This window comes from Pelophylax lessonae (assembly GCF_965119305.1).
Source record: "Pelophylax lessonae genome assembly, chromosome: 5".
In the NCBI taxonomy this organism is placed as follows: Eukaryota; Metazoa; Chordata; class Amphibia; order Anura; family Ranidae; genus Pelophylax; species Pelophylax lessonae.
In genome coordinates, this window is record NC_138772.1 from 27,312,944 (window position 1) to 27,330,020 (window position 17,077).

Here is a 17,077-nt window from a genome sequence, read left to right on the forward strand (position 1 = left end):
TGCTACCATGGAGTCTGTCAGGAAAACGGAAAATTTATATCAATATTTACCGTAATTTTCCTTTCCTGATGGACTCCATGGCAGCAGGAGTTACCTCCCATCTGCTGGAGTAGTCTATTTATGGAACACGGCTCCTGGTATGGAGCAAAGATTTATGGGAGTGGGGTCCTATAGGGTAGGAGAGGAGGCGGAGCCTACCCATACGTGTGCTGCCATGGAGTCCATCAGGAAAGGAAAATTATGGTAAGTATTGATATACATTTTCAGTTTTTTCTCCTTCACTGATGAGGCGGCACTGACGGGCGGCACTGATGGGCACTGACAAGCGGCACTGATGGACACTGATGGGTGGCACTGATGGGCACTGACGGGTGGCACTGATGAGCACTGATGGGAGGCACTGATGGACACTGATGGGCAGCACCATCAGTTCCCTACACTCAGTGCCCATACTGCTGCCAGTCAGTGCCCATTAGTGCCTAGATGAGCAGGCACTGATGGGCACTGACTGGCAGCACTATGGGCACTGTGGGCACTGATGGTGGGCAGTTATGGCACTTTATTTCACTCTTGTGTAATCAGGGCACTGGTGATCAGTGCCCTGATTACATTTCCCTGTGTCCCCTATGAGGAGGAGCCTCTGATCGGCTCTCCTCACAACACTGACAGTGTGAGCCGAGGAGAGCCGAATAATGGCACTTCCTCATTTACATGTGACCGGCTGTGATTGGACACAGCCGATCACATGGGTAAAGAGTCTCTTGACTCTTTACCGAGATCGAGATCGCGCCGTGTCCTAGCAACATGGCGCAGTAACGATCGCCGCTCCGCGCATCCCGGGTGCGCGCAAGAGAGGCTGTTCTGGTTGCGCCATCATATGACGGCGTCCCAGGATAATAGATACACCGCTCCTCCGTCATTTGACGGCGGGCGGGTAGTAAGTGGTTAAATACGTTTTTCTCTTTTTTCTTACCCTCTGGTATTTTAATTCAGAAATGTATTAGACTATATATTTAGATTATCTACCTCCTGTATCTTATAGAATTATGTGTCATAAATAGGATTACAACCAACTTCCCTAATACCCCTTTGTGGGTGAATGTTTGCTGGGAGAAATATACTGTTTGCATTTTTTGAATTTTTATATGGCCCCTCCATTTACATCCCTTTTTGGCTGTTTTTTCCCTTTTCTCTCCCCCCCCCCCTTTTCTCTTTTTTTTTCTCCAGCATCATGGGTATGCCCTGTCTCTCCCTTGTACCTGGGATTAAAAAATATATATTAATGCTGGAAAATTATGAAAAATATAAATGTTGATTAAATATTCAATATGTACAATTGCTGTTAAAATATTTTTACACTTGATTATGCTATGAATTTTGTCTTTTGATGAATATCCTTGTATACTTATTATGCTATGTCTCCTAGCTCCAACGGAATCCCCTGAAGAAGCTGAATAGCGAAACGCGTAGCGATTCCTTGGGTATATTTGCACATTAGAACCTGTTGATCCAGGCACAGGAGATCGACCATATTTTTGGTCCCTAGACCCTGTGAATTGTCGGACCACATATGGGTTCTTTTTGTTTAGGAGTATGTTGTTGCACTGTTGTGCTTATTCTTCTTTTGTGATGTTTTTTATGTAATTTTATACTAATAAATTTTGTATACATTTACACTACCTAAGATTGTATGTTTTTTTGTGAGATTAACCAGTGGCTGCCTATAAATTTCTACTATCCTTGGGGGCTATTGTTCCTTTTCCCCCCTTATTTTTGTTCATTTGTTTTATGGGATGTGGCACCACTACATTTTGGATCACGTCTCAATTTTTGCATATACCTCCCTAGCAACAACAGACCTTCTTTCTCCGCAAAAAAGGATCCCCTCCAGGAACAATAGATTCCTCAGCAGCCAGCATCAATAGACCCTCCAGCAGCCAGCAACATTAGAATCCTCCCTCAACAGTAGATCCCTCTCAGCCACGATTGATCCCCTGCAACATAAGACCTACCCCAGCAACAATAGATCCCCCAACAGCAACAATAGACCTCCCCAGTAACAATAGGGCCCTCCCTCAACAGATCCCTCCCAGTGACGATTAGCCCCCTGCAACATAGGACCCACCCCAGCAACAATAGGCCCCCCTGCAAAAATAGATTTCCCCCCTGCAACAACAGATTACCCAGTAGCCAACATCAATAGACCCTTCAGCAGCCAACAACAAAGACCCTACCCTCAACAGTAAATCCTTCCTAGAAACAACTGACCACCCCAGCAACTTGAGACCCGCCCCAGCAACAATAGATTCCCCATGAGCAACAGAAGACCTCCCCAGCAACAATAGTCCCCCTTCCTCTGCAAGAAAAATCCCATACAACAACAATAGATTCCCCAGCAGCCAGCATCCATAGACCCTTCAGCACACCCCCAGCACTCCTTGCCATTACATACATTCGGTTCTGGAGGTGCCAGAACTGCTCTCCCCCACAATCCCGCTGAAAAAAAAAAAGCCATGTTTACCTCATTTACTAAGCTTTGGAGCAACTGTACTTGCAATGCACAGTATTTTTGCCTTTAGTAAATCAACCCCATTGGGTGCCTATAATTGTTATTCTGAAATGTTGATAATATATTAATTAATAATAATACTACTAATAATAATACCATAGCTTTATTAAATCTCTATTTAAAAATGACATAGTATAGATCTGCATTTACTCTGATGTTTGCCTTCTGCTTTCTTCCTGTCATCTCGCTTTAGTGCAATATTAAATCCATGTTTTTAAAAAAAAAAAAAACATGTTATACTTTCCTGCTCTGTTGCAGTGGTTTTGCACAGAGTAGCCCCGATCCTCCTCTTCTTGGGTCCCACGCTGGCGCTCCTGGCTCCTCCCTCCAGCTGGTTGCCCCCAGAGCAGGCACCAAGCAGGTGCACTCCTGAACCCCCTCTGTGTGTCCATTCACACATGGAGCCAGGACCATCGGTGGATCCTATTGGTGGACGGTTTGACGCATGCGCGGTTGAGGAGGTCGGCGGCCATCTTTATGGCTAGAAACTAGATACCACGCTGTGACAATATATACAGACATGTTGCTACCACTCTGCAAGATTGTAAGTTGCTCTCTTCGGTTTTAATAAACATTGTTTGGATATTCTACACTATGAGAGGCCCTTCTTGCCCTTCTTGTTTTTCATGAGAGTGCATATGCAGAGTAGGGAATCTGTGGGGACACTTCTACTGAGGACGTTGTACTTCAAATTGCGGATCATCAGATTATATCTTTTGCTGTTTATGACCTTGTTGGTCTAACAGTCCGGTAAGGGCATTTGAGATTTCTTTCCTCTGGTGGTGGACCTATAGCACTCTGTATTTCTCAAGATTGCCAGTGTGGAATCACCGTTTGGGATATCCAAGATCCTTTATGGACTTTTATTTGACCATTACCTGTGTTATCTTGTTTTATATATATTGGACTTATCTATGTGATTAGCGCTACACCTCTACTTTAATATTGTTTTATTGATTTTTCTGAATCTTTCGTGTGGCTGCTATCCTTTATCATCCTTTTATGACCATTTATATACTTTTAATCTATGGTCACTTAGCGCAGCAATCTCTATATATAGAACTTTATTACATAACTTGTAATGCATGTATTTGTCAGATTCCTTGGAATAAGGTAGATGAACTAAAGTAACTTGTGTTCTGGATTTCCTTGTAATAAGGCAGCTGGACTGTAAGTATTGAGGATTTTGGACTTTAAAAGTTAGTTCTGAGAAATGTCCTAGTGTGGTATAATGTCTAGTTTGACATAGAAAGATCTATTCCCGGAATCTTTGATTAATTAAGGGATTTTTTTTACGCCATGTCAAATTTGATTAAAACTGTCCATTTGTCCTTTTAATTATTTATATTTATGGGGTCTGTGTCCCTTAAAGACTTGGCTCAAACAATGAGTGACGAGGACATGTCGACATCTGTGCATGATCATGATAATTGTTAAAGGTCAGTTAGGAAATGTCCACTGTCCCTGATATGTGGCCATAGTTTAGATGCCAAAAATATGTGTATAAAGATTGCTGTTACCAAACATGGCATTACCACACTGCATCTTGCTTGTGGTCCGATGACATTGTATATTCTGAATAAACCATATAAAGATAAAGAAAGCTGAATTGGCGTTGAAGTCCTTCATTGAAAGACTAAACTTAACACTCCTGCACTCAGAAGGCTTTTTTACCTTCATGCATTCTAAAAACCTTGTGCCTTTTCTACCACTTTAACGTCCATATACAATTTTCCTATCCTCCACAGCCACTTTTAGGTTGGCTCAGTTCCCCTCCAGGGTCCTTGGAGCCACCCTTATGAGTATGTTCCCACCAAAGGAATTCCACCCAGACGTGCCGCTGTTCTATCAGATGTAAAATTCAAGACTTGAGTGGGTGTAAGCAGATGTCCGCTTCTGCTTTGTGTTCTGTCACATTAAGAAATCCAAGTTGTTCTAGTCCGTACGTCACTTCCGGTTGCAAAATCTTATAGGTAGCGGTATTCTGATAGAACACTGCTACTTCACACACAGGCAGCTCGAAGCTCCAAGAAGGAAAAAAGGCTGTCTGAAAGTATGCGAGAGACTGAAAGGTATCCAGGAAAGAAGACATGGACACGATTCCTTGCAGAAGAGATATAACCTGCATGAAGGCATGGGTGAGTTTTCCAATAAATTTAGCTTAGAATACCACATCTTCTTTAACAAAATATACCAGATTATACACAGCAAGATGCCTCATCAATAGCAATACAGTGGCTGAAAAGTGAGAAAAAGGAGGGTGGGGAGGTTGAGTGGGAAGTGGATAAAGAAGAAAGAAGAGCCCTGAAACAGCAAAGTATCATCAAGCTATTACATTTCCACCACCAAACCATTAAAAGCATAAAAAACACCAGACCCGATATATCTGAGATATAAATAAGGTTCCACGGCATACTTCTTAACGAGGTTCCAATCATTGCCACCCAATTTGGAACACCCAATTCTCATTTCATGGATTTGAAATGGTGGCAAATGTAGGGGTATACTTGTTTTAACCATAAAAATATGGAGCATGAAAATTAATACACATTGTAGTTTTTATATGTTGGTTTTTTGCAGCATATTTTCTCCAATCGCCTTTCAGGACAGCACCTGGAGAGAGCGCAGCTCCACCCATTTTAACAGGAAACACTGAAAGTTTAAAAGCTCCACCTCTTCCACCATGCCTCAGTTTTTGTGTTTCCTCCACCATGGAGAGACACTGCATTGAACCGGTGTGGGGGCTGTGCTTGCTCTCTCCAGGTGGAGCAGGGTGGACTTACCCCTATTGTTTTGGTGTTATCTTCTAAGACCATCCCAGCACCCCTCCCTGAGGACAAAGGGGTTGTTCCGGAGCGGCCGTCCTTTCGAGCTCAGGGGAGCAGAGCCTCGCCGGAGGGTCTCGCCTGTGCACTGGGGGTCCGCACGGATCGGGCTGGCAGGCAGCTCAGGCGGAAGTTTCTCCTTCTTCCGCATGTCGGTCCCTTGTCCCGGGTGACGGGGGACGTCAGTTTAGGTAGGCGGGACTTCCGGTGGGGGTGTGGTGGCTCTGGTTCCAGCCACTGGAAGCGCAGAGGGCGGCGGCAGGTCGGTGCTTCCGCTTCCGGTCTCCAGCAGGGGGCGAGGGAAGCGGAAATTTTTAAAAGTACCTCTTGCAGGGAGGATCTGCCCAGCTTGCTGCAGGCTCTGCAATGGAAGACAGAACCACAGCGTCGGTGGAAGCAGGCGCCATCAGCACCGGCCCAGCCCAGGTAATTGAGGTACAGGGGTGCCTCTTTTTTCTTCTACTATTGGGCTTAAAGGTTATTTATCGTTCCTCCTTTGGAGCCTGCCCTGCAGACGAAGGTGTATGTCCTCAGTCTTGCAGGATTTTTTGGTCTGTCTGGGGGGCTGTTTTGGATTTGTCAGGTTGCTAGGGTAGTTAGCTAATGGGTGGTTTTTGTTGTGTCTCCTCTTAGGTCAAAGCCACAGTTAAAGCCAGGGCTTCAGCAATGTCAAGGAAGTGCCCTTCTTGCAAAAATCCTCTTAAGGATACCTGGCCTAAACCACTTTGCAAAACATGCATTTCTGATTTATTGAAAGAAGAAACAGCACGGCAGAATAGTGATCTTTTTTACTCTGTTCAGGAGCTTAAGGATACTTTGTCTTCTGTCCGTTCCCTTTTATCTAAGGGATCAACTTCCCAGACAGATTCCCAGACAGACTCCCAGCAGAATGTTTCGGCAGTTTCCCAGGCATCCACCTCTAAGTCGGCTAAAGCTTATGACACAGAGAAAGAAAGAGCTAGTACTTTACTCTCCCTCAGAGATTCTGATGAAGAGGAAGAAGTTGCTAGAACATCTAGATATAAGTTGGCTCTTGAAGAAGTGTATGAACTCCTTAAAGCGGTGTATACTACCTTAGAAATTCCTGAAGAAAGGGTACAGATGTCCGTACACGATAAAATGTACCAGGATCTAGATCAAACCAAACACAGGGTCTTCCCGTTCAACAGTCCTTACGGAATCAATTAAAAGTGAATGGAAGGATCCTGAGAAGGCCCCCTTTTTCTCCAAATCCCTGAAGAGAAGGTTTCCTTTTGAGGAGGATGAGGCGCATCCATGGAATAAGAAGCCCAAGGTTGACGCTGCTTTTTCTCAGGTATCACGCCGAACAGATCTGGCGTTTGAGGACATGAGGATACTGAAGGATGCTATGGACAAAAGGGCAGACTCCCTCCTTAAAAAGGCTTGGGATTCTTCTGCATCCAGCCTTAGACCGGCCATGGCTTCCACAGTGGTAGCTAGAAACTTAGAATGCTGGTTGGAACAGCTCAAGGGGCATGTGGAGGCTGGAGCGGCTAGGAAAGACCTTCTTGAATCCTTTCCACTGCTTCTTAAGGCTGTAAAGTACATGTCTGACGCCCCAGCGGAATCAATAAAAATGGCAGCCAGATCATCGGCTCTGGTGAACTCTGCCAGGCGTGCGATTTGGCTGAGGACTTGGGCAGGTGACTCGGCCTCTAAGGTCAGGCTTTGTGGTTTGCCGTTTTCAGGAGATCTGCTCTTTGGACCAGATTTGGAGGCTATCCTGGATAGAACGGCGGATAGGAAAAAGGCCTTTTCTTCCAAGAAGAAATCACCACCCAAGAAAATTTTTCGTCCTCTTCAGCAAGCCCAGAGATCTAGGGATCAGGACCAGAGATCAAGATGGTCCTCACAAAGAGGAAGAGAAAGAGGTGGTATATTGTTCAAACCACCTGAGCAGTCCGCAAAGAACAAGTGACATTCCCCTCCCAGTGGGGGGAAGATTGTTAAGGTTCCTCCCGCAATGGGAAGAAGTAACCTCAAGCCCTTTTGTGAGGGACATTGTGGCTCGGGGTTACAATCTCGAATTTTCAAGAACCCCTCCAAGCAGGTTTTGGGTGACTCCTCTTCCAAGAGATCGGGAAAGAGCCTCCGCAATGATATCTCTTTTAGAAGAGCTGATTTTTCAGGAGGTTTAATCCAAGTCCCCAGGGGTCAGGAGGGTCGGGGTTTTATTCACACATTTTTTTGGTGAAAAAGCCCTCAGGCAAGTATTGGTTGATTTTAAACCTAAAGATCTTAAACAAGTCAATCCGATACAAGCATTTCAGGATGGACACCATTTATTCTGTAACCAAGCTACTGTCCCCAGGATGCTTCATGGTTCTATTGGACCTAAGGGACGCCTATCTGCATTTCCCGATAAACATATCCTGTCAGAAGTTTCTAAGATTGGCGATCAATCTGGGAGATTCGGTCTGGCATCTCCAATTCAGGACCCTTCCCTTCGGTCTTTCCTCCTCTCCAAGGGTGTTCACCAAGGTGATGGCAGAAGCTCTGCAGCCTCTGAGATTGAGGGGAGTCTCCATCATCCCATACCTAGACGATCTCCTAATTTTTGCAGATTTCAACAGTCAGTGCTTGGCACACCTTCAAGAGACAAGAATCCATCTAGAGAGCCTGGGTTGGCTCCTAAATCTGGAGAAGTCCAATCTAGTTCCTTCCCAGAGGATAAGATTTTTGGGATACACGTTAGACTCAGTCCTTCAAAGAGTTTTTTCCTCAAGAGAAGATCTTAAAGGTACAGGCTGCAGTCGCTCAGATGCAGACCAATGCCCAAGTGTCAATTCGGTCCACTATGGCGGCTCTGGGCCTACTCACCGCATCCATCCCAGCTGTTCAGTGGGCGAAGCTTCATTCCCGTCTCTTCCAGTGGGATATCCTACAGAAGTGGTCACATCTAGAACCACTGGACAAACCCATCAAAATTGCCGAAAGAGCAAAAAGAGCTCTTTGGTGGTGGAGAGATACCAGGAATCTGGAGAAGGGTCTGATGTGGTCTTTCCCCCAGAACAAACGCCTGACCACAGACGTCAGCGCCTGGGGATGGGGAGCCCATCTAGATGGTCGGACGGTGCAGGGGACTTGGTCCAAGCCGGAAACCAGAAGGTCATCCAACTGGAGGGAGTTGAAGGCTATATTTCTAGGTCTTCAGGAATTTCAGCAGGTGATCAGGGCTCAACATGTCCAGATTCTTTCAGACAACATAACAGCAGTGGCTTATGTCTCGAAACAACGAGGGACAAGGAGCAGAAATCTCTTGGATTTGGCGATGCAGCTACTTTTCTGGGCAGAGCAAAACGTGGCCTCTTTAACAGCGATTCACCTGAAAGGGTCTCAGACCCTCCTGGCAGATCTTCTAAGGAGAAGAAAAGTGGTGGAGGCAGAATGGAGTCTGAATCAGGAAGTTTTTGTGATGATTACAGAAGCTTGGGGGTGTCCCCACATAGATCTGTTCGCCAGCCAGCAAAACGCCAAGGTTGGAAAATTCTTTTCCCTCCACAGGGAGGATCAGGCTTGGGGTCTGGACGCTCTGGCCCATCATTGGGACTTCCCCCTGTGTTATGCGTTTCCTCCCTTCCAGCTAATACCACTGGTTCTCAGGAAATTCAAGGAAGAATCCACAGATCTAATCCTAATCACGCTCTTTTGGCCAAAAAGGCCTTGGTTTGCTCTATTGCTAAATCTGACCTTAAAACCACCTTGGAAGCTTTTGTCCAGAAGGGATATTCTGATACAGGGGACCCTGAACCATCCGGAATCAGATTGACTTCAGTTGACGGCGTCGTTTCTGAGGAAGACCTCTTAAGGGCCAGGGGTCTTTCTGAGAAACTCATTGCTACCCTTCTCTCCAGTAGGAAGAAGGTAACCAGGGACATTTATATGAAGGTTTGGAAAAAGTATAATTCATGGTGTTCCATTAAGAAATATGAAGTTTTGAATTTAATTTCAGTGCTGGAATTTCTCCATGAGGGAATGGAGTTGGGCCTGGCAGCCAGCACCCTTAAAACCCAAGTGGCGGCTCTTTCAGTTTTTTTGAGAGAACATTATCTCAAGAGACTTTAATTATAAGATTTTTTTAAAGCATTAGCCCGCAATAGACCAGTAGCCCTCAAGGTGTTCCCTAGATGGGATCTATCCATCGTATTACAGGGGTTAACCAAGTTTCCGTTTGAACCTTTGGAAGAAGTTCCTTTGATGAATTTAGTTCAATCTTTTTGATAGCTATCACCTTGACCAGGAGAATTAGTGAGATTCAGGCCCTTTCAGTTGCGGATCCTTTTTTGTCAGTATTTTCGGATCGAGTAGTACTCCGTACAGATCCAGATTTTCTTCCAAAGGTTGTCTCCAATTTTCCCCGTACCCAGGAAATTGTGCTCCCAACCTTTTCCTCAACTCCTTCTAACACGCAGGAGGAATCCTTCCATACACTGGATGTAAGAAGATGTCTTCTTCGTTTTCTTTCTGTAACCAAGGAATTCAGGAAAACAAATGCCTTATTTGTTCTCTTTTTGGGGTCCTCATAAGGGAGAGAAAGCATCCAAAAGCACTCTAGGAAGATGGCTTAGATGGGCTGTTGAGCAAGCTTATTTGGCCCAGGGGGAAGAACCTCCAGAAGGTGTTGTGGACCATTCCACAAGGTCAGTGGTGACCTCATGGGCTGAAAGGGCCGGGGCTTCGCCTGAACAGATATGCAAAGCAGCTACCTGGTCTAGCTTCTCAACCTTCCTTAGACACTACAGGTTGGACCTGTTGTCAGCTATGGATCAGGCCTTCGGCAGAAAGGTTCTGCAGGCAGTAGTCCCACCCTAAGTGTAAGTTACTCGCTTATCCTCTCCAGGTGCTGTCCTGAAAGGCGATTGGAGAAAACCTAAGTTAGACTTACCGGTGATGGTATTTCTAAGAGCCTTTCAGGACAGCAGCAACTACCCTCCCTGGTCTTTTCTGTGTTATTGCATTGACAATTTTAACCTGTGGTGGTTGTTATGTTTCTTTATGTTTTCCAGCATGTCGGAGGATACCCTATAACTGAGGCATGGTGAAAGAGGTGGAGCTTTTAAACTTGCAGTGTTTCCTGTTAAAATGGGTGGAGCTACGCTCTCTCCAGGTGCTGTCCTGAAAGGCTCTTAGAAATACCATCACCGGTAAGTCTAACTTAGGTTTTTTTTTCCTGTAGGAGCTCATAGACAGGTGCAGTCTATTTTTTCTACTGTAGGTGGAGCTCATCCACAGTGGCAATGCAAGTGGAGGAAGAAGTTGAGAGGAACCTAGTTCCTCTATGGTCTCCTCAGTCAAAGAGAGGCAGCATCCAATTCGATGCTGGTGTCCCATGTGACATTTGGGGCCATCTTGGGTCAGTAAGAGTCTATTCAAGATCATGACTCTATGGGTTGGCACGCATTTTGCATGTGGCTAGAGTAGGGACAGGTCACCCATCTGTCAGGGACAGTGCTTCGCATCAGGAAGAGGTTCCAGAAGACTAGGGAAAGTGCAGGGACAGGCCATCCTTTCTGGAAGCCTCCCCACCTGGGTATGGACCAGCCAGGCCACATTCCGCCCCTCGAGACAGGTTCTGTTGGCAGACCTTCTGCTACTATTTTTCATTGTTTCACCCTTTGAGTAGTCCCACACATCATCTGTGTAGTCCCACACAGATGATGTGTGCGGGTGCTTGAGTGCGTGGTTGAGCAAATGCACATGCGCACGCACAGCTGTAGGTTCCCATATGGAGGAAAATATATTTCCAATATATTTAGGGAACTATTTTTAGAAATATATTGAATATGGCCAAAATTGTAGCATTTCAAATATATTTCCAATATATTTTGGGGGAAAAAAATGAATGTTTTTAAAAATATATTTTAAATATATTTTTCTTCCATGTGGGCTTCCCCGGGGACATGCATGAGTGGCTCATTCTGCTGGACGTCATATGACGTCCAGTCAGAACGAGAGGGCCACTGACTGGCCGTCATTGTGCTATAGCCTGGGCAGGAAGGTGTAAAAGAAAAAGTGGATCATGTGTTTTCTTGTGGATGGAACCTCTCTCTCTCATGTAAGCTGTCCTGGAAGATGACTTGGGAAATACTCTTTAAAGTAGAACTTTTTTTTTATTTTGGATAGAGTAAGGCAGGGTTATAACCCCGGTTATATTTTCTTTTTCCATCTGTGTCCAATTGGGGAGAGTTACCTTCACTTCCTGTCCCATAGCCAAGCAAGAAGTGAGAGGAAATCCCTGTATTTAAAGGAATCCTTTGGGACCCCCCAGGTCACCAGAACAAGTGTGCCAGATTTTCCCTCTATTACATTTCTGGCGACAACCCAAAATTTTGAATTTTCTTCTAATTTCACTTTTAATAATAATGGTGAACTCTACAAATATAGAGGGTGACTCTCTCTAAAAGGGATACAGACAGCAATAACAACATAATAGGTGTGTAGTGCCCCTAAGTAGGCAACAGGTGTCAGGTAAATGTATTTTTCGCCTCCCTGTAATCAGAGAGAGCAGTGATCACTTGCTAGTGTCTGTTCACGGTTCTGCTGGCGTGGGCACAGCTGCTTTCCCCTGCATCTCACTGAATTCTAAAATATAGTGGGTGGAAGAGCTTTGACCCTGGTCTGCATATTCTTGCCTCTGCAGCCAATCCCTGGTCAGGGGAGTGAGTGACCAGCAAGGGGCTGATAGAGGTATAAAAAGGCAGAGGCCTGGAACAGCTACCTCTTGCTTCTTGGGAGTAAGACCCAGCCTGAGGACTGTGGCATCCTTGGGGGGCTACCTTCTACACTGAGGACTTTCTTTTTGAAAACTCTGGCCCAACCGCCTAAAACTTGCAAAAAGCTCATCTGAGGAATCCAGGGCACAAGCAACAAGTACAGAAACTGACTTATGCAGCAGGTGGCAACACAGTATTCAGTACATAGTGAATACCTGCCATGTGAATTCTAGAGACTTTTTTTGCACTACCTCAGGAGAACTTACAGCAGGACTCTTAGGATTATACTTCAGTTGAGGACTTACTGCTTGAAATCTAGTTGCCTTTCACATTCAGCAGAGCAGATTTAGTGTCCTCTGTTAGCTGTTTGTTAGAAGTTTTTTGAGTATCCCAAGGCTCAACCTCACCCTATCCCAGTTCTTAAACCACAAAAAAAGGCATACAGGGCCTGATCCTTGACTAAAGTGACTGTGAAAATGGGGTGTGCTTGGCTGCTATGTGTCTATCAGGGAATGGAACCTGGGACCAAACAGCAGGACCAGTATCGAGTCTGTGCTACACTATGACCAAACAACCCTATGTAGGATCAGTCATCCACACATTGATCCAGAATAGGGATGATCGAACGGTTCGGGTCGACCATCGGTTCGACCCGAACATTGGCTGTTCCAAATTCGGTCGAATTCCGAACTTTTTGCTGAAAAAGTTCGGAATTCGGCAACCAGAACCGACCAAAATGCAATGGGACAGGAACTCGGCTTTAAAAGCCCGTGATTGGACCAGAACCATCAGTAAAAGCCAATTGAGGGGGCAGGAGGATGCTAGGAATGTGACTGGAGTGACTAGGGGGTCCAGAGGCCAATCAGTAGTGAATACGCCCCCCAGTATATAAGATAGCCCCGCCAATTTGCTAGCATTGTAATACAGGGATGTGGAAGAGAGTGGAAGCAGTTCTGTTACTCCTGCTTCAAAAGTGTCATTTAGCAATTATTAGTATGAGGAAAGGGATATCTAGTGTAGTTAGGGTACTATTTTCCACTATAGTTAGATTCAAAAATCTAGTTTCTGTAGGGAAAGTGTTATGTGCCAGGGTGACCGTAGTGTAGTGTAGGGTGAACTGACTCTGACTGCTATGCCAGGGTGACCAAACCCTTCCATGCCAGGGTGACCGCAATAGAAACAAGATTGTTTCTATTAGAATTGCAATAGAGCAGGATAGTGGCTTCGCTACTTTTACACCCGGCCGTTTTTGTTCCAGTCGTTTTTTTGGGCATCTTTGGAGGCAGGCATGACATCTGAACTTCTGTGTAGGGGTATATATATATATACACACACACATGTATGTATATATACACATACACATATATAGGTGTGAAAGTAGCAGAACCCTATGGCTGCGCTAATGAAATTATTTGCAGCCATAGGGCTTCGCTCCTATCACACCTATATGTGTGTATGTGTATAAATACATATATGTGTGTGTGTATATATACCCCTATACTGAAGTTCAGATGTTATGCCTGCCTCCAAAGACGCCCAAAAAATGCCCAAAAAAAACGCCTGCAATAAAAAGGCCCAGGTGTGTTGTTGCAGGCGTTTTTTTTGGGCATTTTTTGGGCGTCTTTGGAAGCAGGCATAACATCTGAACTTCTGTATAGGGGTATATACACACACACACTTATATGTATTTATACACATACACACAAATAGGTGTGATAGGAGCGAAGCCCTATGGCTGCAAATAATTTCATTAGCGCAGCCATAGGGTTCTGCGACTTTCACACCTATATATGTGTATGTGTATATATACATACATGTGTGTGTGTATATATACCCCTACACAGAAGTTCAGATGTCATGCCTGCCTCCAAAGACACGCAAAAAATGCCCAAAAAAAACGCCTGCAATAAAAACGCCCAGGTGTGTTGTTGCAGGCGTTTTTTTGGGTCATTTTTTGGGCATCTTTGGAGGCAGGCATAACATCTGTACTTCTGTATAGGGGTATATATACACACACACTTATATGAATTTAGACACATACACACATATAGGTGTGATAGGAGCGAAGCTCTATGGCTGCTAATTATTTCATTAGCGCTGGCATAGGGTTCTGCTACTTTCACACCTATATATGTGTATGTGTATATATACATACATGTGTGTGTGTACATATACCCCCTACACAGAAGTTCAGATGTCATGCCTGCCTCCAACCACGTCCACACAAAAGCCCTATAAAAAGCCGGGTGTGAAAATAGCGAAGCCACTATCCTGCTCTACTGCAATTCTAATACAAGCAAACTTTTTTTTTCTGGTTCTGGACATGCTACAGAGCTGAAACTTCACAGGTACACTTTTTAGACCCCCCAGACACTAAATCCAAAGAAATCTCATTTTTTTTTTCAATAACTTTTTCAATAATTGGCTCTCTATAAAAAATGACAATTTTTAAGAACTTTTTTTGTCCCTGAGGCATGACCCAGAACCCTAGGCACTTTTTAGGGGCATTTATTGGGTTTTAGGGCTTCGAAATGGTGTTTTTTGATTACCGAAGTTCGGGTCCCATTGATTTCAATGGGGTTCTGAAATCCGGGCTAAACTTTCGGGAAGTTCGGGTGTTCTGGTCGAACCAAACTTTTCAAAAGTTCGATCATCTCTAATCCAGAAGGCCTGGTCTTTGCCTGTATCAATGCTAAACTATATTCTTGCTCCGATGTTCTTTTTGGCCAGCAAAGGATTTTTCTTAACACCTCTCCCCCTAGCTGGCTAAGTTGATGCCATCCTTTCTGATTATAGATGTGTGCACTATGAATCCCAATTTTGGAAAAGTTAGCTGAACATCCCACAAAGAAATTTTGGAGTTCTTGGAGACTAATTTTAGCATCAAACTATGAGCTCTTGGGCTGAAATTGCCAGGCTGGCCAGTTCTGGACCAATTAGCAGTTACCACTTATAGAGTTTTCCCTTACAGTGGAATAATTTATTTCAAATATTTGGCGATCTTTTTAACGCCTTGTCAGACCCATAGGTATCCACAACTTTCTGATGGCCTTAGTGAGCTCTATTAATCTTGGCATGATGACACCACACATGTCAATAGCAAAGTGACCACCAGAACCGAGATATCTGAGAAATAAATTAGACAGGTTCCACCTGCATACTTCTTATCATTGGCACCCAGTCTGCATCACCCAAGTTTAATTTCATGGATTCGAGGCATGGGTAAATGTAGGGGTGTACTTATTTTTACCAGATGAAAAATATGGATTAAGAAAATGAATACAGCCTTGTAATGTTATGTTTATCTCTAGGCACTATTTGAATTAACATCCAATGACTGTCTGTTCAAATATATTAAAAAAGTCAACCACTTCCATGGGGTGTTTTTATGTTTTCACATGGCTGTATTTTACTAAGAATGAGATATTGGAAAAGACTCTGTATAAACATTTTGTATTTGGTCTTGATTTTAGGTATTACATATTTCTTTAAAATACCTGAAGGAGCTTTTTTGGTCAACTAGCTGAGGGTATACTTAGACCCTCCTCCTCATCTAGTTCTCCTTTTTTTTTTTATTTTACCTTTACATTATTCTTACCTCCAGGTGGGGGGCTGCAGCACCAAGCCAGACCCAACGACACCAGCAAAACCAAAGCCACCGGAGTCTTCATTCTGGAGGAGACATCAGAATACAGAGAGTCAGTTACCATAATATGTTACAAAGAATATTCTACATCTCAATTTTATTTGCTCCTCTCTCTATAACTTTGAAATACCTTTTACTAGCATTAACATTAATCTTTACATCAGATCTGTGATTTTATATCTATAATACAACAAAAACTAAAATATATAAAAAAATAAATAAATAAAAGGTTTGTGAACGAAAAAAGAAAATTCTCATTAGAAACGCTTTAATTTCTGTTATCTTTGGGATGATTTTGGGGTTAATTTACTAAAGGCAAATAGACTGTGCACTCTGCAAGTGCAGTTGTGCCAGAGATTAGTAAATGAGGTGAATATTGACTTTACAAAGAATACCCAATCACATGCAAGGAAACAAAAAAAAAAAAAAAAACAGTATTTTGCTTGTATATGATTGGATGATGGAATTCAGCAGAGCTTGCCCTCATCTCCTAAGCTCTGGAGAAACTGCACTTGCAGAGTGCACCGCCTATTTGCCTTTAGTAATTCGACCCCATTGTGTCCCCTGTGCTTTGCACCCTAAACTCCCCAAGGTTCTTCATACCTGTTCAGAGTCTTGCAGCTTCTGAAATTTTCAGTCTCCTCTCTGTATTTATACAGCTGTAAAAAGTCAGAAACATTTTACTGATTTAAGGATATACAAACATTACATTGTCCATCAGTTCAGCAGACATTTCAGTAAATTATAGCAACAATATTACACATGTGCACACAATATATACAATGTTATACATGTGCACACAATATATACAATGTTATACATGTGCACACAATATATACAATGTTATACATGTACACACAATATATACAATGTTATACATGTGCAGACAATATATACAATGTTATACGTGTGCAGACAATATATACAATGTTATACATGTGCACACAATATATACAATGTTATACATGTGCAGACAATATATACAATGCTATACATGTACACACAATATATACAATGTTATACGTGTGCACACAATATATACAATGCTATACATGTGCAGATAATATATACAATGTTATACATGTGCACACAATATATACAATGTTATACATGTGCACACAATATATACAATGTTATACATGTGCACACAATATATACAATGTTATACATGTACACACAATATATACAATGTTATACATGTACACACAATATATACAATGTTATACATGTGCACACAATATATACAATGCTATACATGTGCAGATAATATATACAATGTTATACATGTGCACACAATATATAC

At 43.4% G+C, this 17,077-nt stretch overlaps 1 protein-coding gene across 1 annotated transcript in view; it reads right to left on the reverse strand.

Annotated features, from left to right (window-relative positions):
* LOC309555559 (fucolectin-like) overlaps positions 1–15,799 on the reverse strand; it is a gene marked incomplete at both ends in the record, with an annotated part of 33,842 nt that extends 18,043 nt beyond the window's left edge. Inside the window, one exon of the mRNA XM_082257622.1 lies at positions 15,727–15,799. Coding sequence (XP_082113748.1) covers positions 15,727–15,799 — 73 coding nt within the window. The remainder of the gene's footprint in view (positions 1–15,726) is intronic.
* Between the last annotated feature and the right edge of the window lie 1,278 nt (positions 15,800–17,077).